We start from the raw sequence: 27,221 nt of genomic DNA, 5'->3' as shown, positions 1-27,221 counted from the left end.
AAATGACTGGAAAAGACCACAGATCTGACAAACCTGCTAAAAGAGGTCTCTGGTAGAAAACAAGAAGGGAAGGTCCAGAGCATCCTCAGTTTGAGGCATAGCAGGTATAGAAAATCTGGAAGAAGGTATTAAAATAGTGGAAAAAATACTACCAGACCTTAATTTTAATGGGATAATTTTTTAAAAAAGAAACTTTGGGTATCAGTTGTCAACAAATGTCACACCTTTATGGTCACTTAGCAGCGTTTAAAAAAAAAAATTGCCACAGTATGTCTAGCTAACCAAGAGGTCTTGCTAGGAAGTGTTTGTGTACATAGGAGAGGGCCATGGGGCTTGGTATAGCTGATAATCCAACATGATTCCTATGGAAACCGAAGGGGCAGAGTCCTGGCTTGCTGGCCCAGAGGGCTGGGCAGATAAAAGCAAAGACTCCAGAGTGACTGCAGATTCTTTGCAACTTGCTTTGACTCAGGGAAGTGGAGTCATATTCTCACTCCAGAGAAGGTAGGGGGCCAAACCTAACCCATACCACATGCATTAGTCCTGGTTATCCTATAGTTGACGGGCAACTTGTACCAGGAAGGAAAGGGAACTGGTTAGGGAAGAAGGGGTCACTTTTCATCTTTTAAAGTCTTAATTTATATTTTAACTTCAAACGTTATTTTCAGTGCCTCAGATACAATTTAATCTTAAATCTTTAAAGGCCCCCTGAAACAAAACAAAAGTATACTTTTTTTAAGCTTCCTCATCTTCGGTAGTCAGTTTCCCCCCAGTCTCCAGTTTTACCCTGACTTAGAGTCCACAAACTTCATCAAACCATCCGTGCTCATGGACTTGGGCCTTTCTAAAGGGAAGCCTAGGGCTCGGCTCCAGATGAGCTGTGCCAATACACCCAGTGCCCGTGACACCCCAAAGAGGACTGTGTAGTAATTCATCTCCGTCATGCCATAATACTGTAAGATAGAAGAGAAAAAAGTTTCGTTATAGATCTAGAAGCAGTGATATGTACAAGTCTAGGGTGATGAGGTCTGTTCCCCCTTGTTCTTTAAGGACTTGGCTCAGTCTTAAATAGAAATAACAGAGGTATGGCAATTGCGATTCTGAAAAGAAAGAACCCCAGCCCCCACCCTTGCCACAGAAGGTTCTGTGAAGGAGGGGAGAGTCCCTGTTTTGATGAGGGAGTTGATTGTGTACACAGCAGAGAAAAGTAGAATATGGTACTATGAAAGGGAAAGCAGCAAAGGGAGGACTCACCTGGAGCAACACCCCACTGTGAGCATCTACGTTCGGCCAAGGATTCTTAGCCTTTCCCTGCTCCAAGAGGATATTGGGCACAATCTTATACAGCTGAGCAACAAGTTTGAACATAGGGTCATTGGGTAGGTGTTTCAGAGCAAACTCTCGCTGACAGGAATATCGTGGATCTGTCTTCCTTAGAACTGCATGACCATAGCCTGGGACAACCTATATAGGGTGCAGAAAAAAAGATGATTGGTATCCTCAGGTAGACATTTTATCTAACCATGGTGGTGCACACCTGTAATCCCAGCAACTCAGAAGGTTGAGGCAAGAGGATTACAAGTTGGAGGCCAGCCTTAGTACGGTAGTAATACCCTCTCTCAAAATAAAATTGAAGAAATAAAAGCTAAGGATGTAGCTAAGAGGTAGAGTGCTCTGGGGTTAAATCTCCACAACCACAAAATTAAAAAAAAAATAAAAATTTAGGGTAGTCAAATGCACATGCATGTCTAATTTAGAGGCCCTCTCATTTTTTCCTTCTTAATTCTTCCAAATTACAGGACACAGAACTTGGGAACTTACCCGTCCTGAATTGAGTGTGTTCCAGATGTAGTCTCTTAACTTTTCATCTGACACATCTTTGCCAACTTCCTTCTGTAGCTGTGTTAGCCAGACAAGTACTTCCTGTGGGTTAAGGTTTGGGGGGAAAAAAGGAATGTTACTACATATGTCAGGAGAAAATGCTAAGATGAGGAACAGATATGGGGATAAGAAAAACCTGGAGCAAGAAAATAATCTGACCTGATTCGCCAGTCCATGTAGAGGTCCTGCAAGCCCATTCATGGCTGCTGCAAAGGACAGGTAAGGGTCTGAAAGCGCACTGCCCACCAAGTGGCTGGTATGGGCACTTACATTGCCACCTTCATGGTCACTATGGTAAAATAAGGAAGAGCCAAGGGGAGAAAAGACAGATGTAGTCTCTTAACTTTTCACCTAACACATCTTTACCAACTTATAGAAACATAGACCTTGCTGATATTTTTTTTTTTTTTTTAATATTTATTTTTTAGTTCTCGGCGGACACAACATCTTCGTTGGTATGTGGTGCTGAGGATCGAACCCGGGCCGCACGCATGCCAGGCGAGCGTGCTACCGCTTGAGCCACATCCCCAGCCCCCCTTGCTGATATTTTATTTGTCACATCTTACTTACTTATCGGCTCACACCAGCCTATAGCCAGTCAGTTATACCTAAGCATTTATAAAAAGACACCCTAATCTCATCATCAGCTTTTGTTCCCTAAGCTACAGAGCTGAAGAGTTACTGGTTGATGATGTCTGTGTGCTCAGCTCCCTGACTCCACCACAACCACTCCAGCTCCCCACAACCCCCTGCCTTAGTGCTGAGAATAGAACCCAGGATCCTGAATGTGCTAAGCAAACATTACCATTGAGCTACATCCCATGCCAGGCTCCCACTTTTTTTTGGTGGTGCTGGGGATTGCACCCGGGGCCCTGTATGTGAGGCAAGCATTCTACCAACTGAGCTATATCCCCAGCCCCAGGCTCCCACCTTTGTTTTGGTGCTGGGGGCTGGGGATTGAACCCATACACTGGAGGCAAACACTCTACCAACTGAGCTATATATTCCCCAGCCCTAGGCTCCCAGTTTTAGTAACAGTGGCCAGAAGAGGGAGCTCCTGGAAAGTTGAAGGACCATTTAATGTTTATAGCTAGTTCCTTTTCCCAGAAGCACCATCTAATTCTTAGCAGGGTTGTTAGTAATTTCTCTAGGACTTAACCTTCCATTCTAGGCCATTTTCTTGTTTTGCATCATCCTTTACAACATATTCCCATCTACTTAATGCAGACCATCTGTAGCCAGAAAATGAAAAGATTCAAGAGCTTTCAAAAAAATTTCCTATTGATATAGGAATATGGTGACTACGGTTGCCAAGTCTAGCTCACCTGTGGATGGTGAGGTATAAACGCATGAGCTCAGTGAACTGAGCATCAGTATAGCCTAACATGTTGGTGAAATTGTGGGACCAGTCCAGCTTAGAGTCAATGGCCCCAATACTGCTGCCCTCCCGGTAGAGATTCCGGTAGATCTTTGCAGCAACACAAGGTAGTTTTGCGATGAGATCCATACAATCTTCATATATTAACTGATGAGAAAAAGAAAGAAGAAGAAAAAAAATTACCACTAGCAAAGAAGAATTAGGTAGGGATAGTATTTGTTCTCTAGAGAATGGGCTATTTGGGTTGGTGGTTATATATATTGAGTATGTTTTGAAGTATGGAATAGTAATAATAATAAATATTTATTGAGTAAGCTATTATGACTCAGGCACCACACTAAGTGATTTGTAATAGTTTCTCATGTACATTAAAACATTATTCCCAATTCTTACTATAATAACCACCATTTCAGATGACAGAACCGAGCCCTCAGTATTCAGTTACACGCCAAAGTCAGTACTCAACCCCAATATGTTTAATTATAATCTTTTATCACTCTAACACAACTTACAACACTGTGGTATTTATTTATTTATTTTTCTGGTACTGGGAATCAAACACAGGGCCTTTCATGCTAAGCAAGCACTCTTAACACTGAGATGTATACCCAGCTTGCCCCCCATTTTTTGTACCAGGGAATTGAACTCAGGGGCACTCAACCACTGAGCCACATTGCCAGGCCTATTCTGTAATTTATTTAGAGACAGGGTCTCATTGAGTTGCTTAGTGTCTCACCACTGCTGAGGCTGGCTTTGAACTCTTTTAAAAAAAAAATATTTATTTTTTAGAAGTAGTTGGACACAATACCTTTATTTTGTTTATTTATTTTTATATGGTGCTGAGGATGGAACTGGCATGTGCTAGACAAGCACTTTACGGCTGAGCCACAATCCCAGCCCTGGCTTTTAATTCTTGATTGTCCTGCCTCAATCTCCAGAGCCTCTGGGATTGTAGGCGTGTGTGTGCCACTGCATCTGGCCTATCCCCAACCCTTTATATATTTTAGTTTTAGATGGACACAATACTTTTATTTATTTTTATGTGGTGCCGGGATCGAACTCAGTGCCTCATGCATGCTAGGCAAGTGCTCTACCACTGAGCCACAACCCCGGCTCCCTTTATTTTTTATTTTAATAATTCCGAAAACTGGTTGGGCACAGTGGTGCATGCCTACAATCCCAGTGGATTGGGAGGATGAGACAGGAGGATCACAAGTTCAAAGCTAGCCTCAGCAATTTAGCAAGGCCTAAATAAGTCAGTGAGACCCTGTCTCAGTAAAATACAAAAAGGGCTGGGGATGTAGTTCAGTGGTTAAGAGCTTGTGGGTTCAATCCCCAGTACTTTCCTACCCAAAAAATCTGGATGTTGAAGCTCATGTTATAATCCCAACTCTAAGCAGGAGGATCATAAATTTAAGGCCAATTTCAAAATTTGGCAAGGCCCTGAACAACTGGAGAGACCCTGTCTCAATTGAAAATTAGGCCAGGTGTGTGGTGCACGCTTGTGTAATCCTAGCAGCTTGAGAGGCTAAAGCAGAAGGATCGCAATTTCAAAGTCAGTCTCAGCAATTTAACAAGGCGCTAAGCAACTCAGCGAGACTCTATCTCAAACTGGAAAATAAGAAAAGAACTAGCGATGTGGCTCAGTAGTTAAGTGTCCTTGGGTTCAACCCCTACCACCAGAAAACAAACAAACAAAATACAAGTCACCACATATCTCCTCTAAAAGATAAAGATTTCTTATAACCAAAATCAGAAATCTATCATTCTACCTTAATTTTTTTAATAAATCCTCAATGTCATCAGATATCTTGTCAATATTCTAATTTCCCTGATTAAGTTCCTCCAATTTTCATTTGTTTGAATCAGTCCTTACACTGATTGAATGTGTCTGAATCTCCCTCTTCTGCTCTACTTTATTTATTTTGCAGAAATGGGGATCAAATAAAGGGTCTCATCCATGCCAGGCAAGTACTCTCCACTGAGTTACAACCATGGGCTAGACAATACAATTTTTGGAGTACTGGGTATTAACTTGGGGATGATCTCCCACTGAATTTTCAGACAGGGTCTCACTGAATTCCCAGGGTGGTCTCAAATTTGTAACCTTAGGCTCCTGAGTTAGCTGGGATAACAAGCATATATAACTGCAACCAGCAAGTGCATTTAAAGAAATTTTTAAAAATTATCTTTTTAAAATTTTTAAAAATATTTATTTATTTTTTAGTTATAGTTGGACACAATACCTTTATTTCACTTATTTATTTTTATGTGGTGCCGAGGATCGAACCTGGTGTCTCACATACGTGAGGCAAGTGCTCTACCATTAAGCCATCACCCCAGCCTCTCAAGTGCAATTTTTAATAAGACTATTTCATAAAATGTTGTGTTCATTTATTAGGAGGCATATAGTATCTGGTAGCCTCTCTTTTTGTGATGGTAATTATTTGTTCCAGACTGGGGTCTCAATTGTATCTTCCCCAAGACATTCCGAATTCCATTAGCAAAAGGACAAGTTTTTTTTGTGTGTGTGTGTGTGTGTGTGTATATGTGTGTGTGTTAAACACTGAACCTAGCATACTAGGTAAGCCCTAAGCTATTCTCCTGGCCTTAGAAGTTTTAAAATACTAAACAAATCTGATAGAACTTCTACTTCTTTCCTTCCACTCACTCTCTTTCTTTCTACTGGGGATTGAACCCAGGGGTTTACCACTGTCACAAGCCATCCATGGGCTGTGTGTGTGGACTATTGCGCATAGTAGCCAAATGAGGGGATAGGTCTGACACTAGCAAACTCCCTGTAGGGGATTGATCGCATGATGCAGGTAAGCCTCCGCCTCTAGCTCTGCCTAAGATCCCATACAGCACCTGAGATGGGTGTGACTTGCCAAGATGTCAATCAATCTGCTGACCACAAGACATCAAAAAGCAATACTTCATTCTTGAAAACTTATCCCTGCCTCTGATGTCCCTGCTAGAAAATAAAGGAAATGCGGGCTCGAGCTCTCTCTTTCCAGCATGGAAACTTGACCCTTAAGGTCAAAGAGCTGTCCTACTCTCGATTCCAAAATTGTTTCTGTGTTGTATGATTTTTTGTCACCTTTTTCTTAGTTGAAGGTTGCAGCCAGCCTGTTTAAACCCAGTTTGTCTTTCCTGCGCAGATCATGGTCAAGATACCACTAACTTCCCTTTTGAGACAGTGTCTTGCTAGTTGGTTAGGGCCTTGCTAAGTGCTGAGGCTGGCCTTGAACTTGGCAATCCTCCTGCCTCAGCCTCAGCCTGGTTACAAGCATGTACCACCATACCCAGCTTCTTTCTTTCTTTTTTGATATGGGGATTGAATTCAGAGGTGCTTAACCACTAAGCCACATTCCCAACCCTTTTTAATATTTTATTTAGAGACAGGGTCTCGCTGAGTTGCTTAAGGTCTCACTAAGTTGCTAAGGTTGGTTTGAACTCATGATCCTCCTGCTTCAGCCTCCCAAGCCTCTGGGCACCCAGCTTATTTCTTTAATAAGTTAAGAGTGAGGTGTTATTTAGGTAATTGTTACCAACTCATGCCTTTTTTTCTTGTGGGGCTGGACATTGAACCCAGGGCCTAGAGTGGGTTATGCTATCATAGTACCACTGAGTTATGCCCCCAGTCCATTAATTCATTATTCATCCTATAAAGCTTTGGAAAAGACATGTTAAAATATGCCATCATCGGGCTGGGGATGTGGCTCAAGCGGTAGCGCGCTCCTCTGGCGTGCGTGAGGCCCAGGTTCGATCCTCAGCACCACATACAAACAAAGATGTTGTGTCCGCCGAGAACTAAAAAATAAATATTAAAAAAATTCTCTAAAAAAAAAAAAAGCCATCATCATAACTGTCTTTTTTTTTTTTTTTTTTTTTTTGGAGGTGCTGGGGATTGAACCCAGGGCCTTGTGCACATGAGGCAAGCACTCTACCAACTGAGCTATATCCCCAGCCCATCATAACTGTCTTGAATAAAGGTAACAAAACTGACCATAATGATCATGAGGTACCAAGAGCCACCATCTCCACTTGTGCTAGTAAAATTCTGGCCAAGAGTCTTCCATTTAGCTATTTCTCATTCACAAGACTTAGAAAAAGAAGACAGCCAGAATTACTGGTGAAGAAGGAGATCCCAGAGCCAGCTATCTGGTCTGCACCACTTACTAGTTGTGTGACTTTGGGAAAGCTACTTAACTTCTCTAATCTCCAGTTTTCCTGTTCCATAAGAAGATGAGAATAAGTAACATCTACCTCACAGTTATTCTAAGGATTAAGTTAAATATGAATATAAAGCACTTAAGCATATCTACCATGATTTCAGTAGCTATCAGGTGTTAGAATGATTACAAGTTTATTATAAACAGTTTCAAAACCCACATAACATTCATAGACCTTACAAAAGGTGGCATTACTAGCACAATTTAAACCAGCTGCTTCACAAATTTTATTAAATCCAACAACTTAAACCTACTTCATAATTAAACAGCTGGTTGCATCATGAAAATCTCCCTGTCATGAGAAAATTAAGTCAATAAAGAATAGACTTAGAGGCTGGTGAAATTCTTTCAAATAAATATATTATACTACTCATCTAAAATCATGGAAACTATTATGGAGGAAGTGTTACCAGAAGATGATCATGCTCTTAAAAAATACATTATGGGTTAGGGATGTGGCTCAAGTGGTAGAGCGCTTGCCTGGCATGCGCAAGACATTGGGTTTGATCCTAGCACCACATAAAAATAAAAGATATTGTGTCCACCTAAAACTAAAAAAGAAAAAAAAAAGAAATACATTATGTTAAAAATTATGGTGGAATGTGAGGGTCATTATTATCCAAAGTACGTGTATGAAGTCACAAATTGGTGTGAATATACTTTGTATACAAACAGAGCTATGAAAAAATGTGCTCTATATGTGTAATAAGAATTATAATGCATTCTGATGTAATAAAAAAAGAAATACATTTAAAAAATTCTTGGTAAGCAGGGCAGAGTGGCGCATATTGGTAATCCCAGAAACCTGGGAGGTTAAGGTAAGAGGATCACAAGTTTGAAGCCAGCCTGGGCAATTTAGTGAGACCATGCCTCAAAATAGAAAATATGAAAGGCTAGGGCTAGAGGTCAGTGGCAGAGCGCTTGCCCAGATGTGCAGGGTCCTTGGATCAATCCTCAAATCTGCTTCCCCTCCCCACAAAAAGGTAGCAACTCAATGCTATTATGTTATTATTATGTTATTTAACTTAAATAGCTCATTATAAAATTAGACAACACAGAGCACTGAACTAAAATGGCATGTCTGATCTTTGAGAAAGACATAAGGCAACAAAAGAGTATCATGTACTATTAAACAAAAGCAGTTACTGGTGCTAATTTTTGTGTCCTAAAGGGGACAAATCAGTATTGCTTATAAACCTTCTCCAGAAGATCAGTAAAGTCCTGAATTTTAAAAAGTTTTTTGGATCAAACTCAATGGCATTCTTTTTTTCTTTTTTGGTGGTTCGAGGGATTGAACCCAGAGCTTTGTTCATGCGAGGCAAGCACTCTACCAATTGAGCTATATCCCCAGCCCCAAACCCAGTGGCATTCTACCACTGAACTACATTGCACCCAGCTTGGAAGCGTTTCTTTATTTTTTTATTTTTTATTTATTACTTTTTTAGTTTTAGGTGGGTGCAATATCTTTATTTTATTTTTATGTGGTGCTGAGGATTGAACCCAGTACCTCACTCATGCCAGGCGAGTGCGCTACCACTTGAGCCATATCCCCAGCCCCTGGGAGCCTTTCTAAAAGACAAATTTTAGAGTAGAACTTAGTCCTAACTTAATCTTTTATGTTATAGTGGCCTGCAGAGATAAAAGTTACCTGAACGTATTTTTTTAAAATATTTTTTAGTTTTCGGCGGACACATCTCTGTTTGTATGTGGTGCTGAGGATCGAATCCAGGCCGCACGCATGCCAGGTGAGCGCACTACTGCTTGAGCCACATCCCCAGCCCTGAACATATTTTAAAAAAATAAAAATAAAAAGCAACAGATTTTATGATTTATTATACCTGCTGATAGGTAGTTTTAGAAATGCTTTAAGTGGCCAGGTATGGTGGCACATGCCTATAATCTCTGAGATTATATTATATATTAGGAGAATTGCAAGTTTTAGTCCAGTCTTGGTAACTTATCAAGATCCTGTCTCAAATTAAAAAAAAAAATTAGAAAGGTTGCAGATGCGGCTCAGTAAAAGAGCATTCCTAGGTTCAATCCCCAATAGGAAAAAAAAAAAAAAAAGCTTTAAGATGTTATGAATGTTTGTATCTTCTTTTGTCATTCCTTCCCAACCTCCCCAATGATAACTGAAAATTAATATCCATTTCATGGCTGGGTTGTAGCCTTCCTGATAATTGATATTTCAGGTTAAAAATCATTTTGTATGGGCTGGGGTTGTGGCTCAGAGGTAGAGCGCTTGCCTGCATGTGTGAGGCACTGGGTTCGATCCTCAGCACCACATAAAAATAAAATAAAGATATTGTCTCCACCTATAACTAAAAAAAAAAAAAAAAAAAAAAATTGAAAAAAAAATAATTTTGTATACCTGCTTTGTAAAAAGGTATTTTGTTGTACCTATACCATGTTTCTAATTAAGATACAGAAGAAAATGAGAGCTGGATGTGGTAGCACATGCCTATAATTCCAGATAACTGAGGAAGCTGAGGCAGGATTGCAACTTCTAAGCCAGGCTGGATAATCTACCAAGACTGTCTCAAATTAAAAAAATTAAAAGGGGGCTGGGGATGTGGCTCAAGTGGTAGCACGCTCGCCTGGCATGCGTGCAGCCCGGGTTCAATCCTCAGCACCACGTACAAACAAAGATGTTGTGTCCGCTGAAAACTAAAAAATAAATATTAAGATTCTCTCTCTCTCTCCTCTCTTAAAAATAAATATATAAATAATAAAAAATAAAAAGGGCTGGGGATACGGCTCAGTGGTAGAAAGCTTGCCTAGCACAAGTGAAACTCTGGGTTCAATCCCCAGTACTGACAAAAAGAAAAAAGAAAAAAAAAAAAGGGATGTCCTCTTGTACACCTAGCCACATAATTTGTACTTTACCCAGTGTTTGTGAGTATGTGGGTAATTGGAAGAGGATGAAAGTAATCATGTAATGTACTATGCATTGGGATAAGACACAACAGCCTGCTCCAACCACAGAGTTCTAACTATTAAGGTCACATTTCAGCTTTAGAAAATAAAGCTATATGCTTCAAGATCCCACTCCCAAGATATGAATCATCTTTCCACTCCTGACAGGTACCTTGGGTGGTCTAGCCAGACATGGCTCATAGAATTAGATTCCAGAGTTGACTTAGCTATCATTCACTTAACTTTTTAGATTTCTCAAGGTTCTCCTGATTTGAAGAGGGAGAAGTGGGCCTCAGAAGTTAGGTGAGAGTGCTCTGTGAAATCCTCCTCAGAAACCCTTTAGTTATGTAACATCCTTTTTAATATTGCAATAGTCCTGTGTAGCAAGATTATAATTTGAAAATCTTGCAGCAAGATATGGAATTATAGTCTATTTTTTTACATGTATATCAACAGCCAAAAAATTGGTGATATAATCCATGCTCTATTTATCTTCACAATCTCAACAACAAACAAGGCAAAAGTAAAGTAAAAACATCTTTTTCTTTTTTTGCAGTACTGGGGTGGGAATTCAACCCAGGGGTATTTTAACAGTAACCTATATTACCAGATCCTTTTATTTTGAGAGAGCCTCACTAATTTGCCTGGGCTGACCTCAAACTTTCAATTGCTACCTGCATGATTCACTGTGCATGGGTGTTTTCTTTTTGGTGCTAGGATTAAACCCATAGTCTCCAACATGCTAAGCATGTATTCTAATACTGATTTACATCCCCAGGCCTTGAAACTTTGTTACATTTCTTCCATTAATCAGAGAAGAAATCCTCTAAAGATTCTATATTACCTTTTCTTCCTTCACATTCAACTCCTTTGAATTCTTGTCACAAACCATCACCCAGCCTAAATTTCTTACCTCCCAGTACTTCGTACGGTTAATACCCTCTGCATATGCCCGGGCAAAGTTACTTTCACTATTGAGGGCAGTAATGGCTGCACTGAGTTGAGACATGGGGTGTAGGTTGGTGGGAAAGTTGTCCAGCATGGTGACCACATGAGAAGGCAGAGCTGCCCGCTTTGCCCACTCCTTTGAAAGCCAAGATACCTGTGGGAAAAGAATATATAGAAAATCCAAGAATGTTCAACACAATCCACTTACATAGCAGAACTCTGCTGACTTCTTCCCCTCACTACATATCTCTATAAACTACGACCCACAGTCCAATCAGAATTAAATGTCTAAGATACAGAAAGGCAAAGAAGAATGGGAATAAAGAAGGGCCAATTTCTTTCTGCTTTACCTGTTCCTCTGTTGGGATCTGTCCAGTTACCAGCAGCCAAAATAAGCCCTCAGGAAGGGGTTCTTCCCCGCCCTTAGCCTTAGGCAGTAATTTCTGGCATTCAGGGATACTATGGCCTCTGAATCGGATGCCCTTGATGGAGAAGAGTGATAATTACAATTCAAGTTTTTCAGCTATAAGTAAAATAACTGACCTGACCTATTCATATCAGACATTTAACAAGTTGGAAAATAACTTTCAAAGCTTAAATTTTCATATATTATTATTGCTTTTGAACTTTTATTTTCTATTTTGATACATTAAAAGGTAAACTTATTCTTTAGTTATTCCATATTCTCTAACTTTTAAAATACAAAAACAGGTGCTCTGTGCTGTTTCCTCATTATCTAATCCACAGTTTGGTGGTTTAGTTTGCAAACTGGTCTGTATGGTCAGTAAATTCAATGATTATCAGTGATTGACACGACAGTGTCTTACCTCATCGGGATCAAGAACTGACGTTTCATATACAAGTCCCTTCATGCCTCTCATGCCACCATACATCTAGAGAAAAGAGGATAATGACCAGTAGTCAGAATGATTCAGTCTAGAGCTTGTTCAAGTTTTATAGAACCTGGGAAACAAAATTTATTCTTTAACTTCTAAGGGGGAAAAAATTTCTGGGGAGTTAACTTACTGAAGGATTTTTCAAAGACTGCTTATGTTGGAAACGAAAATTTTAAGTTAAGAAATTATTATCTTTCCTTAATGTTTCTGCTTCTACTGCGTCCTTTTAAATTTTTTTTTTTTTAAGTTGTAGACAACCCAACCCCTACTGCTTCCTTTTCTTACTGTATTTTTTCTCCTACCCCATTCTTAACCTCCCTTAGACCCTTAACTAAAGTAAAAAGAATTATAGGGAAAGGGAAATCAGAACAATAGCTAAAGACTATGTAAAATTATTAGATGAGCTGCTCAAACTCTTAAGGCTAGGGAAGTCATCCTCCTAAAGCTCTCCTAGAGGACCTATTATGGTTTAACTAGATGGCTGGTACAGTATGAACTCAAAGACAGAGAGCATTCTAGTTCCAAAGGCTGAGGGATTGGAAACAGGACCAGAAACTGTATTCATTCCTCCCCTAGATGAATTAGTTAGGTTCAATTATTAAATATGTAGAAGAGAACAAGCTAACCTCTAGTGAACACCATAAGCCCAATCATTTCCTTATACAGCACAGAATACTTTTAAATAATCAGCAAAGAGAATGATAGTACTTTTGTTAAAGCACAAAACAGGCTACTTTTCCCAGCCAAGACCCGATAAGCCTTACCATGTCCACAGTAATTTGGCCCACCACTGTCTTGCCATGTTGCTGCCTGAATGCCTTAATTCTGGCCTGCTCCTTGGGTATCAGGTTGGCCAATATGTCTTTTAAATTCTACAAAGAGAAACAGAAGGGTTAAGGTCAATGTTTGAGACTTCCTGCAAAGTACATATGTGAAGACTACTTTTTAGTATTTGGCTTTATCTGCCAGGGACGTCTGGTCAACCACTCTGTACAGATGAGGGTAAAAGAATTAGGCGGAGGGAGTAAGGAATAGAGAGATATTGTTTAATGGGGAGTTTCAATTAAGAAAGATGAAAGTTCTAGAGATAGATGGTTCACAATAATATGGATGCACTTACTACCACTGAACTATACATTTAAAAGTGATTAAATAAGGTAGAGCGCTTGCTAAGCATGCATGAGGCACTGGGTTCGATCCTCAGCACCACATAAAAATAAATAAAGGCACACCTGTAATCTCAGCAATTCAGAAAGCTGAGGCAGGAGGATTGCAAGTTCGCGTCTAGCCTCAGCGATTTAGCAAGGCCCTAAGAAACTTATCAACACCCTGTTTCAAGATAAAAACAAACAGAGGCTGGGGATATAGCTCAGTTGGCAGAGTGCTTGACTCACATACACAAGTCCCTGGGTTCAATCCCTGGCACCACACACACACACAAAATAATAATAAAAAATAAATAAAAATAATCAAAAGGAATGTAGTTCATGGGTTAAGAGCCCCTGGGTTCAATCCCTGGTGGTGGTGGTAAGAAGATTAACAGATTAAAATACAACTTTTGGGGGCTGGGGTTGTGGCTCAGACATAGAGTGCTCCCCTAGCATGAGTGAGGCGCTGGGTTCGATCCTCAGCACCACATAAAAATAAATAAATAAAATAAAGGTATTGTGTCCAACTACAACTGAAAGCAAAATATTTAAAAATAAAATAAAATAAATAAATGGTAACTTTTATATCATGTAGAGGGCTGAGGATGAAGCTTAATGATAAATGCTTGCCTAATGTGTAATGTCCTCAGTTTGAATCATAGCACCACCAGAAAAGAAAAAAAAAAACAAACATAAAAAAACCCCTATTGGGCTGGGGATGTGGCTCAAGCGGTAGCGCACTCGCCTAGCGTGCGTGTGGCCCGGGTTCGATCCTCAGCACCACATACCAACAAAGATGTTGTGTCTGCCGAGAACTAAGAAAAAATAAATAAATATTAAAATTCTCTCTCTCTCTCTCTTCCTCTCTCTTTAAAAAAAAAAAAAAAAAACCCTATATTTTATAATCTAAAAACTTAAAAATCTTAGGTAAAAATACTTGCTATTCCCATCTTACTATAACATTGAGTAAATTATCTTTTACATGGTAATAATAGTAGATACTTCCAGGAAACTCAAGATAATAAGAGGCTAGGTGGTTGTCCCATACTATCCAAGAATGACTACCCCAAGTAGTAAGTGATTTTTGGCTTTCTTTTTCAACCCTTACCGTGGTAGAAGTACTGGCATGCCGGGCTGCAAGAACAAGACAGGATGCATTCTGCAAAGAAAAAAACAACAACAAAAAAAACTTATGTAATACTATTCTCTCCTTTGTATTAACAAGGAGTTAGTGACTCAGTCACTCTCTCTTCATCTGAACCTCTTCAGACAGTATGACATAAGAAAGCTGTATAAGACCACAAACAGCTTGGGAAGTTGTTACCAGTATGGAGGCAGCAGTAGCACAGATTCATTAGCATTTCTTGACAAGTATCTTTCTCATCATCTGGGATCCAGGGATGTGTAGCTGTTAGACTGTCTAGCCCATCCCATTCTAAATGTCCGTATTCTGAATGGCCCCAAGGAAAACAAATGAAGAAACTAACCAAGAACTCGGGCTGGGGATGTGGCTCAACCGGTAGCGCGCTTGCCTGGCATGCGTGCGGCCCGGGTTCGATCCTCAGCACCACATACAAACAAAGATGCTGTGTCCGCCGAAAACTAAAAAATAAATATTAAAATTCTCTCTCTCTCTCTTCCTCTCTCTTTAAAAAAAAAAAAAAGAGAGAAACTAACCAAGAACTCAAGGCTGCTGGTAAGATCTTTCCAGTACCTAGTCTTCCAGCAGCATTCAATCTCTCTAGTCTAAAAGAGCCCACAGGCAAAGTTCTAACCCTCTTGGAAAAAGCACAGAGAAGACTACTTAAAAAAGGCAATGGAAGCCAAGCCATGCTGGTGCACGCCTATAATTCCAGCTGCTCAGGAGGCTGAGGCAGTTGGATCGTTAGTTCAAAAGCAAGGTGCTAAGCAACTCAGTGTCTCTAAATAAAATACAGAATAGAGCTGGGGATGTGGCTTGGGGGTTGAGTTCCCCCAGAATTCAATCCTCAGTAAAAAAAGAGAAAAAAAGAAAGGCAACAGAAACTAGGAAACTTTTCTAAAGGCGTCAAAAGAAAATAATTATTAAGCTAGAAATAGAGGTAGTAAGAAGTGTGTGTGTAATGTTGATGGTGGTTATGACTTAATAGGATGAAATAAAGACATTTTCAGATAAGAAAAAACTGAGGGTTTATCACCTACACATTTGTACTAAAAGAATTTTTCAAGATACACTTCAGGAAAACTAACCAAGATGGTTCTGAGACCTAAAAAAGTTATCTTTCATTACAGAGATAAATAATATAGTTTATATTCTCTCCTATGCTGAGACACAGTTTCATCCTCAAGGAAAAAGTACTCTCTATGAGAAGACTGCTGAGTTGCAACAGAAGTTCAAAACCAACTTTGAAATAAAACCAATTATACTACTAACTAGGACTAGTTAGACAAGGCGATTAAGTTTTCTGCACTAGGTTATTCTGAAGATAAAATGAGATAGTCCAAGCAAGTCTCAGTTTCCTTATCTATAAAATAGCACTAATACCCATGCCATAACATACTGGATTGTCTTGTAATAACTAAATTACAACAATGTAAAAATACTTCACAAACTAAAAGATCACATACACATATACATGTACAAGTAAACTAATTTGGAGCAAATCTATACCTTTGTTCCTTTTGTCAAAAGACCAGAGACACCTTTTCTAGTAACCATTTCACTCCTGTTTGGCTGTACTGAAAATTATTAGTAACTACATAAATCACCATAGTCATGTAGCTTTAGTAAGGCCTAAGGTTTTTCAGAATTTAGTAAAAAAGAATTTTTAAAAAAGCCTGTGTCCAAAAGAATCAATCCAGGGTTTAGAAAGTTGCTCAGTGTTAAGAGGGCTTGCCCAGCATATGCTAGGCCATGGGTTTAATCCTTAGTACAGTAAGACATACACACATAATCAATCCAAAGCTAAATTCAAAGAGCAAATGGCAATCTAGTATGTCTATAAAGCAAAGGCGGAACATCTTAACTTATTAGTTAAGACTGTCTTTAACTCCTTTTAACAGCTTCCTAAAGAGTCTCCTCTAGCGCTAGGAGTGTAGCTCAATGGTAAAATGCTTGTTTGTCTAGCATGTGAGAGGTCCTAGATTTAATCCTGACACTGAGGGAGGAAAAAAGTCTCTAGGGCAAGAAGGAGGGAGCACAAACAGAATTTTAGCCCCCTATGCCTATATGGCAAATAGGGAAGATGGACCTAGTACTAAAGAAATAACTTTGCCTTATGTTACTAGTCACCAAATAGAAAACATGTGAATGAGTTTATTATTCCATAGGGCTAATCTACTACAAGCTATTCCATGCTCCAGGATCCCATAATTATAGAGGTCTCATTTCCCAGAGATCACATCAGAACTTTTTTTTTTTTTTTTTTTTTGGTGATACTAGGGTTTGACTCAGGGGTGCTTTTACCACTGAGCTATATCTGCAGTCCTTTTTATTTTTTATTTTGAAGACAGGGTCTTCATTGCCTAGGCTGGTCTCAAATTTGTAATCCTTCTGCCTCAGCCTCCAGTTCACATTAGACCTTTTAATTATGGGAAGTTCTTTGCTCTGGTGGTTTTGTTTTACAGAAGATACAGGGAACAGATCATCTAATAGAAGAAAAAAGTTGAAGCCAGGCACAGTGGCACATGCCTGTAATCCTAGCCATTCGGGAGACCAAGGCAGGAAGATCATAAATTCAAGGCCAGCGTGGGCACTTTAGCAACTTAATGTCTCCAAATAAAAGAAAATTTTATTTTATTTTAAAATTGGGGATGTAACTCAGTGGTAGACCACTTGCTTACCATGCAGGAGGCCCTGGGTTCAATAGCTAGTACTGCCAAAAAAAAAAAAAAAAAAAAAGGTGGAATGTGATGGACATCATTATCCAAAGTACATGTATGAAGACACAAATTGGGTGTCAATCTACTTTATATACAGAGATATGAAAAACTGTGGTATATTGTGTAATAAGAATTGTAATGCAAAAAAAAAAGTACATGTATAAAGACATGAACTGGCGTGAACATACTTTATATACAAAGATATAAAAAAATTGTGCTCTATATGTGTAATAAGAATTGTAATGCATTCTGCTGTAATGTATTTTAAAAAATAAAATCAATTAAATTTAAAAAAAGAGCTTGAAATCTGTCTATAATGATAATTTTCCACATCTAAACCATCTTAAAAAGTTCCTATAATAGCTAGCTGCTTCTTCACTGGCAAGAGAAAAAATTATAAAACTAGTTTAAGCAGGGCATGGTACACTTCTAATCCCAGCAGCTCTGGAAGCTTTAAGACAGGAGGAACACAGATTCAAAACTAGCCTCAGCAATTGAGTGAGTCCCTAAAAACAAAACGAACAATAATAAAAAAAACCTAGCTTAAGGTTAAGTCTTAGGAAAAAATAAATACACCAACCAAAACTATTCAAATTTGTGATAGAATCAGAGCCCAAATCTTAAGATGAAATGCAATTTTAAGATTGAGGTCTTTCTTACATAAATATGAACATAAAACAAGAAACAGGTCATTTTTTCTCTGAGACAGAACTGTTAACCTACTGAATGAGTTGTCTTTTCTTTTTCTTTGGTACTGAGGATTGAACCCAGTGGTGCTTAACCACTGAACCACATCCCCAGCCCTTTTAAAAATATTTTATTTAGAAGGCTGGGGATGTGGCTCAAGTGGTAGCACACTTGCCTGGCATGCGTGAGGCCCGGGTTCGATCCTCAGCACCACAAACAAAGATGTGTCTGCTGAGAACTGAAAAATAAATATTAAAAAATTCTCTCTCTCTCTTAAAAAAAAAAATTTATTTAGAGACAGGGTCTCACTGAGTTGCTTAGGGCCTCACTAAATTGCTGGGGCTGGTTTTGAATTGTGATCCTCCTGCTTCAGCCTCCTGAGGCTAGGATTATAGGTGTACACCACTATGCCCAGTTCCTTTCACTTAATATTTAAAACAAAAATAAGTAATCAGAAAAAAGAAAGGGAAGGTCACTTAAGCCTATAAGAACACTACAACATTTAAAAGAAATCAAATATATCATAACTGCTACTTAGTTATATCCACCTCTCAATTCTATCCGCATAAGGGTTGGGGGTGGGCCAGGGTTATGGCTCAGTGGTAGAACGCTTGCCTAACTTGTGTGAGGCACTGGGTTTGAACCCTGGCACCACATAAAAATAAACAAATAAAATAAAGTAGCAGTCTTAATTTCCTTTATAGATAGCTTCTTTGCTATTTAATGAGGAGCTTTAGGAACAACCTAAAAAGAGCTGATCTCAAACGTTCCCTAATCCCACATCAGCAATACTTCTTAGCCAGATCTCCAATGTGCAAAGCAATGCTGGCTTGTAAAGAGCTTGCGTAAAATGGACTAAGGATTAAGTAAGTACACATACACACATACACTCTTTATTGGCATTCTCTCTCTCTGGAGAACTGCTTAAATGCTAGAGTAGAAAAAATTCATGTTAGAACAATTTTAAGGATGTTACAGGAGTTAGGAAATCTGGGTTCTAGTCCCAGATCCTTTACTAAATAACTGAGATATCCAAAGCAAATCAATTACTGTTTCCCATTCTATTTTCATATTTAACATAAAACTACTTAGGGGCTGGGGATGTGGCTCAAGTGGGTAGCGCGCTCGCCTGGCATGCGTGCGGCCCGGGTTCGATCCTCAGCACCACATACAAACAAAGATGCTGTGTCCGCCAAATACTGAAAAATAAATATTAAAGTTCTCTCTCTCTCTCTCCCTCTTTCTCATTCTCTCTCACTCTTTAAAAAAAAAAAACAAAACATAAAACTACTTAGCTTACAGTCTTGATTCTAAGGTTTTAAGAAGCATGCATATAAAAGTACTTAAAAATCTTGCTATTTGAGGCTGGGGAGTAGCTCAGTGGTAAAGCATCTGCCTAACAAGCATGAGGCCCTGAGTTCAATCCCCATCACCACATAAAACATAAACAACAATTTAAAAAAATGATATTAAAAAAAAGAAAAAAAGAAATGTTTTTAAAAAAATCTTGGTATTTAAGCAAGAGTGTGATGGTGCTCACCTATAATCCTAGCTATTCAAGAGGATGCAGCAGGAGGATGGCAAGTTCAAGAGTTCAAGTCTACCGGGGTGGGGATGTGGCTCAAGTGGTAGAGTGCTTGCCTAGCATTTGTGAGGCACTGGGTTCGATTCTCAGCACCACATAAAAACAAAATAAAGATTAAAAAAAAAAAAAAGAGTTCAAGTCTACCTTGGGCAATATAGTAAGACCCTATCTCAAAATGGGAATGCAGCTCAGGGATAGAGCATTTGCCTAGCACATATGAGGCCCTATGATCAGTCCCTAATATCAGAAAGAAAGAAAAAAACAGGAAAAAAGGCAGGCAGACAAGCAGTCAGTCAGTCTTGGTGTCAGACCTACTGAACTCAAATCTGCAGTTTGGAGAAGCAGTTATTAAGGAGTGAGTTCTAAATTCAGGTTCTGCCACTTTCCTTCTGTGTTATCTTGACTATGTGACCTAACTTCTAAGACCCAGTTTTTGCATGTCTAAATGAAGTCAATTCCAAAGTAGTCAAGGGAACTACATGAAATAATTTACATGGAAGCTCTCCAACAGTGCCTTGTACATATATGAGCTCAATAAATATTTGTTTCTTAGAAATGTTGTTACATACCATCTAGTGTCAAAACTCTTGCCTGAGCCAGGTGCAGTGATATACACCAGTGACTCAGGAGGCTAAGGCAGGAAAATCGCAAGTTCAAAGCCAGCCTCAGCAAAGTGAGTCTTACAGCAACTCAGCAGGGCTTTGTCTCTAAATAAATATAAAAAAGGGCTGAGGATTGACTCAGTGATTAAGTGCCTCTGGGTTCATTCAGTTTTGATACAAAAAATAAAAATAAAAAATCCTCTTACCTGGAGCTGAATCACAGAAAAGAGTGTGTCAAGCTTGAGGAGAAAGTGTATAGATAATTTCCTTCGGCAGCAGAATAAGAAATAAAACCTCAACTTCCTTTTATTTTAACATTATTATTTTTGTTGTTCTTGTGATGGAACACAGGGCCTTGTATCAGCTAGGCAAGCACTCTACCAGCCCTCAACTCTGATCACAAAGAGAAGTGCCATAGGGAGAGGAAAGAGTTTAACTAATCCTAGTCTCCATCAGCTGAGTAAATAACTCTTGACAGAAGGGGCTTAAGAACTGCCACACCCAAAACTTTGTACCTCATTTCATCAACAGGCTACCAAAGAAAGCTGCTGAATGGCTTTATCCAGTACATTCAGGTTATACTCACTGATGGGACAGGCGGATTACAAACTTCTGAGTCATCTTTGAACTTCTACCTCAGCTCCTCCCCAACCCTGGAGGTGTGGCAGTTGGAATTTTGGTTTCCAGTGGCATGGCATATATAGAGTTACCTTACTGGAAAGACAGCTGTCAGGTGAATCAGGCAGTCATCTCACTCAATAGGTCAGCTTCATGGGGAGAGATAAAGAAAGCTGCTTCCAAAGATAAGGGCCTAGCTCATAATGGCTGACAGCCAGGATTCTCCACATAGTGGAAGTAGGAGTATCACAATCATTAGGAGGCTTTTTTCAAACCTCATATACTGTCACCCCATTGCAAGAATGCTTCCAGTGAGTTTGTTATTATTGATACAAGTAGGTCAAGAATGAAACGTGCTGAGATGGAAACAATATAAAAATTAAAAGAAAAAGGCCAAGAAAGGAAAAAGACTACATGCAGGAAATTCTGCCAAACACTTGCCTATAGTACTTAAGAATATTCCTGGAATAGGATATTGAGCAAGTCAGTTATCAAATATCAATGAACTGGGGGCTGGGGATGTGGCTCAAGCGGTAGCGCACTCGCTTGGCATGCGTGCGGCCTGGGTTCGATCCTCAGCACCACATACAAACAAAGATGTTGTGTCCGCCGAAAACTAAAAAATAAATATTAAAAAATTCTCTCTCTTAAAAAAAAAAAAAATCAGTGAACTATTCCCTCCCCCCAATTCTGAGAATAAGAGAATCTTGTACAGATAACTACTTACTCAATAATGTAGTTATTTCCTTCTTGCTCCTCTTAACCTATTATCATCACTGGTCTACAACTATAACCCTTACTCTACCAGGGAGAAGAAAACTTTTGATTCTCCACCCTAGGCACATTCAGACTATATCTTACTATACATCCAGGAGCTAACATTAAAAGCTTGAGAGAGATGATCCTGATTTTAGCAGGACCCTTGTCCTTCATCAACCAAAGATCAGAGCTGGACAAGCCAGGATTGATTTAGCTGATGGAACAAACATAATGCACTAATAACTGGTAGGGAAAATTGTGCCCTACAGAGGCTTCTTTTGCAAAAGAACAACTTGCTTTAAGAGAAAAAGAACTTGCCTAGGACAAAGACTGCTCTCTCCCCAGAAGCAGGTCAGAGAACTAAAGCCATTTAATGTTTGTGTTTCACATGGTGATACTGGAAGTTGGCCTGCAACGTTCGGTCAGGCTACTTAATAGCCTACGCAGAGTAGTCTTCAGATTTCACGCCGACTGCCTTCATATTCATAGGAGTTTCCTTAATAATTCTATCATCTCCCAACAGTCTCTTGCCTAAATATCTTGATCAGAGAGAAAGACCAAAAAAGATACCACTCAAACCTTAAACAAGAGTCTTAAAATGGGCTGCAGCTTCGGTTGTAGCCCAATGGTAGAGAGCTTGTCTGGCATATGTGAGACATTAGGTTTGATCCTCAGAACCACATAGAACTAAATAAATAAATAAAATGAACGTAGTATGTCCATTTACAATTAAAAAAAAAAAAGTCTTAAAATTTCCTTTCAGTATAAGCCTTTATTGTTAACAAATACTTATTGAACACCAAATTTTTATATGTGAACTGAGTGCATGCTAGTAAATAAAGTATATAAGACCTATTCCTTGGGGCTGGGGATGTGGCTCAAGCAGTAGCCCGCTCGCCTGGCATGCGTGCGGCCCGGGTTCCATCCTCAGCACCACATACAAAGATGTTGTGTCCGCCAAATACTAAAAAATAAATATTAAAAAAAATTTCTCTCTCACTCTTTCTTTAAAAAAAAAAAAAAAGACCTATTCCTTAATACTTTCTCAGGAATTAAAGCAATTCCCTCACTTCAGCTAGGAGTTCTTACAAGTTTTAGTTCCTAAAACTTCCAACGCATTTGGAGGGGGGGGGGAGGCCAATTAAGAAAAACTTATAGAAAATAGTTTAAAGCACAATACTTCTTAGAACAGTTTTATTTATTTATTTATTTATTGCAGTACTGGGAACTGAAACCAGAGGCAGTCTACCACTGAGACACATCTCAGCCCTTTTTATTTTCAGACAAGGTCTCACCAAGTTGCCTAGTTACTTTTGAAATTAAAAAAAAAAAAAAAAGACCCTGGGAATTATATACATCCAGGGTCTTGTGCATGCTCATCACTGAACTATACCTCTAGTACTGAACTTGACTTTTATTTATTTGTGGTGCTGGATTTCAAACCCAGGGTCTTGCACATACTAGGCAAGTTCTCTAATACTGAACTACAGCCATGCCTACTGATTTTTTTTAAAAAATATTTTGATTGTCAATGGACCTTTATTTTATTTATTTATTTTTTTATTTTTTATTTTTTATTTTATTTTATTTATTTATTTTTTTTTTTAGAGAGAGTGAGAGAGGAGAGGGGGAGAGAGAGAGAGAGAGAGAATTTTTTTTTAATATTTATTTTTTAGTTCTCGGCGGACACAACATCTTTGTTGGTATGTGGTGCTGAGGATCGAACCCGGGCCGCACGCATGCCAGGCGAGCGCGCTACCGCTGAGCCACATCTCCAGCCCATATTTTATTTATTTATACAAAGTGCTGAGAATCACATGCTAAGCAGGAGCTCTACCACTGAGCCAACCCTGCTGCCTATTAATTTTTAAAACAATTGCTAAAAAAAAAAAAAAAAAACAAAAAAAACACCCACCCAAATTCTCAAGTTTCTTACAATACAGCTAATAAAGCAAGTTGCAAACAAAAAGCCTGTATGTAGTTTCAGTGGCCTAACAGTGTGGTCCTAGCACCACCACACATCATCAGCCAACTAATGATGCATGAAAACATACAAATTCTCAGGGGGCTGGGGATGTGGCTCAAGTGGTAGCGCGCTCGCCTCGCATGTGTGCGGCCGGGGTTCGATCCTCAGCACCACATACCAACAAAGATGTTGTGTCCGCCGAGAACTAAATAAAATAAATATTAAAAATTCTCTCTCTTTCTCCTCTCTCACTCTCTCTTTAAAAAAAAAAAAAAAAGAAAACATACAAATTCTGGATCCCATCCTACCTCTGCTGAATCATAATCTGTAGGTAGGATCAAGGAATCTACATTTGAACAAGTATAATAATCATATCCCTGATTATGATGCCCACTGTAAATTTACAGACCCCTGAAAATGGCACTATGTTAAAAGAATACAGGGACCCAAGGACTTTGGGCAGGTGACATAAGAATTAAAAGACAGATGCTAAGAAAGATCTAGTTGGATACAGGGCCACACGCCTATAATCCCAGCAGCTTGGCAGGCTGCGGCAGGAAGATCGCTAGTTCAAAACCAGCCTCAGCAATGGCAAGGCACTAAGCAACTCAGTGAGACCCTGTCTCTAAATAAAATACAAAACAGGGCTGGGGATGTGGCTCAGTGCTCAGTACCAAAAACAAAAAAAAAGAAAGAAAAGATCTATTGCTAAGTTGTCTCACTACTGTTTTATATTTCACATCCTACTTAGTTATTATCACTGACCTCATTGCCTCCCCATGCTCAGGCATTCATTCACCTGTTAACAATCTGAAGACCACTAGGAAGAATACATGCACTCATTCCACCACAAGCACTGCATAAGGATTTCCCACTCCATCTTTGGTCCATCTAGTAAGCATCAAGGAATCAACATTACTTTGATTGGATTTTCTCAAAGCTCCAAACATCCTAGTTTGGAGGAGCAATTCTCGGTGGTATAAAAATTTCTTCAGTTAGGGTTAATTAAGCATGTTGACTTCAAAAATCCAGAAGTGAATTGGTGACCCTACTCCAATTCTTAGCCCAAATCCAAATCCAGATCACCTATGAAAAGATGTGCATGTCTGTGCGTGCATGCATGCGTGCTGGGGATTGAACCCAGGGCCTGGGTCATGATATGAAAAAAGGGTTGGGGATATGGCTCAGTGTTAAATGTCCCTGGGTTACATCCCCGGCATTAAATAGAAAATAACCTAAAGCACAATATTGCTTAGAATAGTTACTCAAAAAATAATGAATACATAAATAAATTACCTGAAAATAGATAGGAGGATGGTACAATGGAAGAATGACTTCTAAGGTTGAAAAAAAAAAAAAAAACCTCTTATCAAAAAAGTGAAACTACATCTGACCTTGACAAAGTAATAGAGATTAGTTCTGGGTTAGAACTATTTTGTTTCCTTTATAAAACCTACCTTAATATCAAAAGTAAAATCTATTACCACCACCAACAACAACCAATTAAGCTACAGGTTAACCTAGAAAGCTCAGGCAGATGAGAGCAATACTGAAAGGTTTCTTGATATCCTGGTCATATAGCTTTGTTCTCAGGAAATTCCACTTCTGAGTAGTTTGATGGGTTTTGCAAGTTTTGTTTTATTGCTTTTTTTTTTCCCCTGACAGTACTAGGGATTGCATTTAGGGTCCATCTACCACTGGATTATTATATTCCCAGCCCTTTAAATTTTCTTTCTTTTTTAAAAAAAATTGAGACAGGGTCTCATTAAGTTACCCAGCCTAGCCTCTTGAACTTACAATTGTCCTATCTCAGACTTCCAAATCATTGGGATTATAAGCAAGCACCACTGGGCCAGATGGGCTTTGCTGGTTTCAAGGGTCAAAGTTTTCAAATGGCCTTTCAATTTACAGGTTTCTAGAATCTTCAGGTCCATCTCTCTCTCTCTCTTTTTTTTTTTTTTTGGTGCTAAGGATTTAACCCAGGGCCTTGAGCATGCAAGGCAAGCACTTTACCAACTGAGCTATTTCCCCTGCCTTTCAAGTCCACTTCTAAAATGAAAGTAAAGAAAATAATGATAACACAGTTATGTAGACTTATCATTCCCAAAGTATTCTGAGGCTCCCTAGGGGCTTGTAAGACATGATAAATTCAAAAGGTAAATCCAAAAGATTTTTTCAAATTCACTGTAAGGTCAGACTATCTGGTCAAACACTAGGTTAGCAGCTTTGGAATAAGCTAATTATAGTGTCCCCTATTCTGCCAAAACACTATCTAGAACTTTCTTCATTTCCCAAGAGGCTTCCTTACCCTATTCCCTAGTAGCAGGAGAGACAAGAGCCAAGTAAGACAAATATCAGTCTCTACCTTGCTGCTGGGTTTGGAAGAACCAAGATAAATCCTATAGGTTGCACTTTATCTCTGCTAACCATGGAGGATATAGAGAGCAAGCCAAAAACCATTCTAAACCTTTCCTTTCCTTCAAGTGCTGACAGCTTCAAACTGCAGAAAATATAATTTCTTTGCAAAAGAAGTCAAGGTCACTTGTGGGACTGTCCCTGCTTGGATTAGGGGACTGGGACTCTTTTAACAGCAGTTTCTCTGCTTAAGGGGCAAGTTATCTAGAGCCAAAATTATTGGCAGTTTGAAATCGGGGGTATCATTATCTGGAACAGCATTTCTAGGATTCAAAAAAGCAATAAATATCTCGTAAAGGGCCCCTAAGAATAAGAGGAAGTTTCCCTGGGTAAAGTAGACTTAAGATCCTTAACAAAACCAGGGCTAGCAAGTAGTAGGGCTGGTCATGTGACCTTGGCTTTACTACCTCATACCGAGTATCTGCATTTATTGGCTTGTAGTTTAGTGGAACCACCTTTCTGGTTCTTTCTCCAATCATACCTGTTAAGTAGGAGTTTTACAAAAATTCTTCACCCCGCCCAAGCTAAGTGCAAGAGTTCCAAGGACAAAGAGGAGCTGGAGTACCACACCTCTAGCACAAACTGCTAGTTACTAAAGTCTTCAATAACTGTGTTGAATAGAAACAGGCAGTTGGGGAACTGACAAGGCCCTCCCTAAAAATCAGAGCCAAAATTAGCCTCCGCTCCAGCTCTGGGACAGAGTGAGCACATCTGCTCACTCCCACCCCCTCCTCCAAACAATTCTTTCCATAACTCTAGTGAAACGCCACACCTCTATCCTCTATTGGCGGCTCTAGTCTTGGCTCCTTCTTCATTCAGGGTCACACAAACCCACTTAGACATGTAGGATGCCAGTAGGGTCGGGGCTCTGCACCCGCCCCAGATTGCAGGCCGGCACCGACAGCATTCGTCTCACCCTAAGGAGCCGGAAGGGCAGCGTAGCACATGGCCCCGGGAGCTCTAAGGAGGGCTGGCGACAAGCCAAACGCAGGGCTCCTTTAAGACGCGCAGGGGTGCGCGCGGGTGTGGGAGGGAGGGAAGACCCCGGCTACAGAGGGCCTGCGGTCGCCTCAGCCCCACCCCAGAACGGCGCGCTCTCTCCCCTAGTTGCTCACCTTGGCTCCCAAGAGCCGTGCGGCCGCAGTGAGTAAAGCCATGGCAGGCAACTCTAGGATCTGATGGGGAGGGAAAGAGGGGAGAGAGATGCGGCAGAAACGGGAGCCGCCGCCGCTGCACCAGAGGCCGTGCCAACCGGTAGACAAGGTTGAAAGGAGGCGGCTGAGGGAAAGGGTAGACGAACCGGCAGCGGCGCCCAGCTCGGGGTCC

General features: G+C 39.7%; 1 protein-coding gene and 1 non-coding gene across 2 annotated transcripts; both read right to left on the bottom strand.

Annotated features, from left to right (window-relative positions):
* Window positions 1-191: 191 nt before the first annotated feature.
* Cs (citrate synthase) lies at window positions 192-27,221 on the bottom strand. The gene is made up of 11 exons (XM_026398342.2): window positions 27,011-27,221; window positions 14,511-14,561; window positions 13,019-13,126; window positions 12,186-12,251; window positions 11,709-11,840; window positions 11,324-11,512; window positions 3,207-3,406; window positions 2,041-2,170; window positions 1,822-1,923; window positions 1,255-1,464; window positions 192-953 (listed from the first exon to the last, which is right to left on the bottom strand). The coding sequence occupies exons 1-11, from the start codon at window positions 27,050-27,052 to the stop codon at window positions 783-785; spliced, it is 1,401 nt and encodes a 466-aa protein (XP_026254127.1). The 5' UTR covers window positions 27,053-27,221; the 3' UTR covers window positions 192-782.
* Window positions 7,155-7,227, bottom strand: Trnam-cau (transfer RNA methionine (anticodon CAU)). Its single transcript has one exon. It is a non-coding gene; the product is annotated as a tRNA-Met (tRNA).

Source organism: Urocitellus parryii, chromosome 5, assembly GCF_045843805.1.
Source record: "Urocitellus parryii isolate mUroPar1 chromosome 5, mUroPar1.hap1, whole genome shotgun sequence".
Lineage (NCBI taxonomy): Eukaryota > Metazoa > Chordata > Mammalia > Rodentia > Sciuridae > Urocitellus > Urocitellus parryii.
The sequence above is the reverse complement of the archived record's forward strand: the minus strand, read 5'-3'. Positions and strand labels throughout refer to the sequence as shown.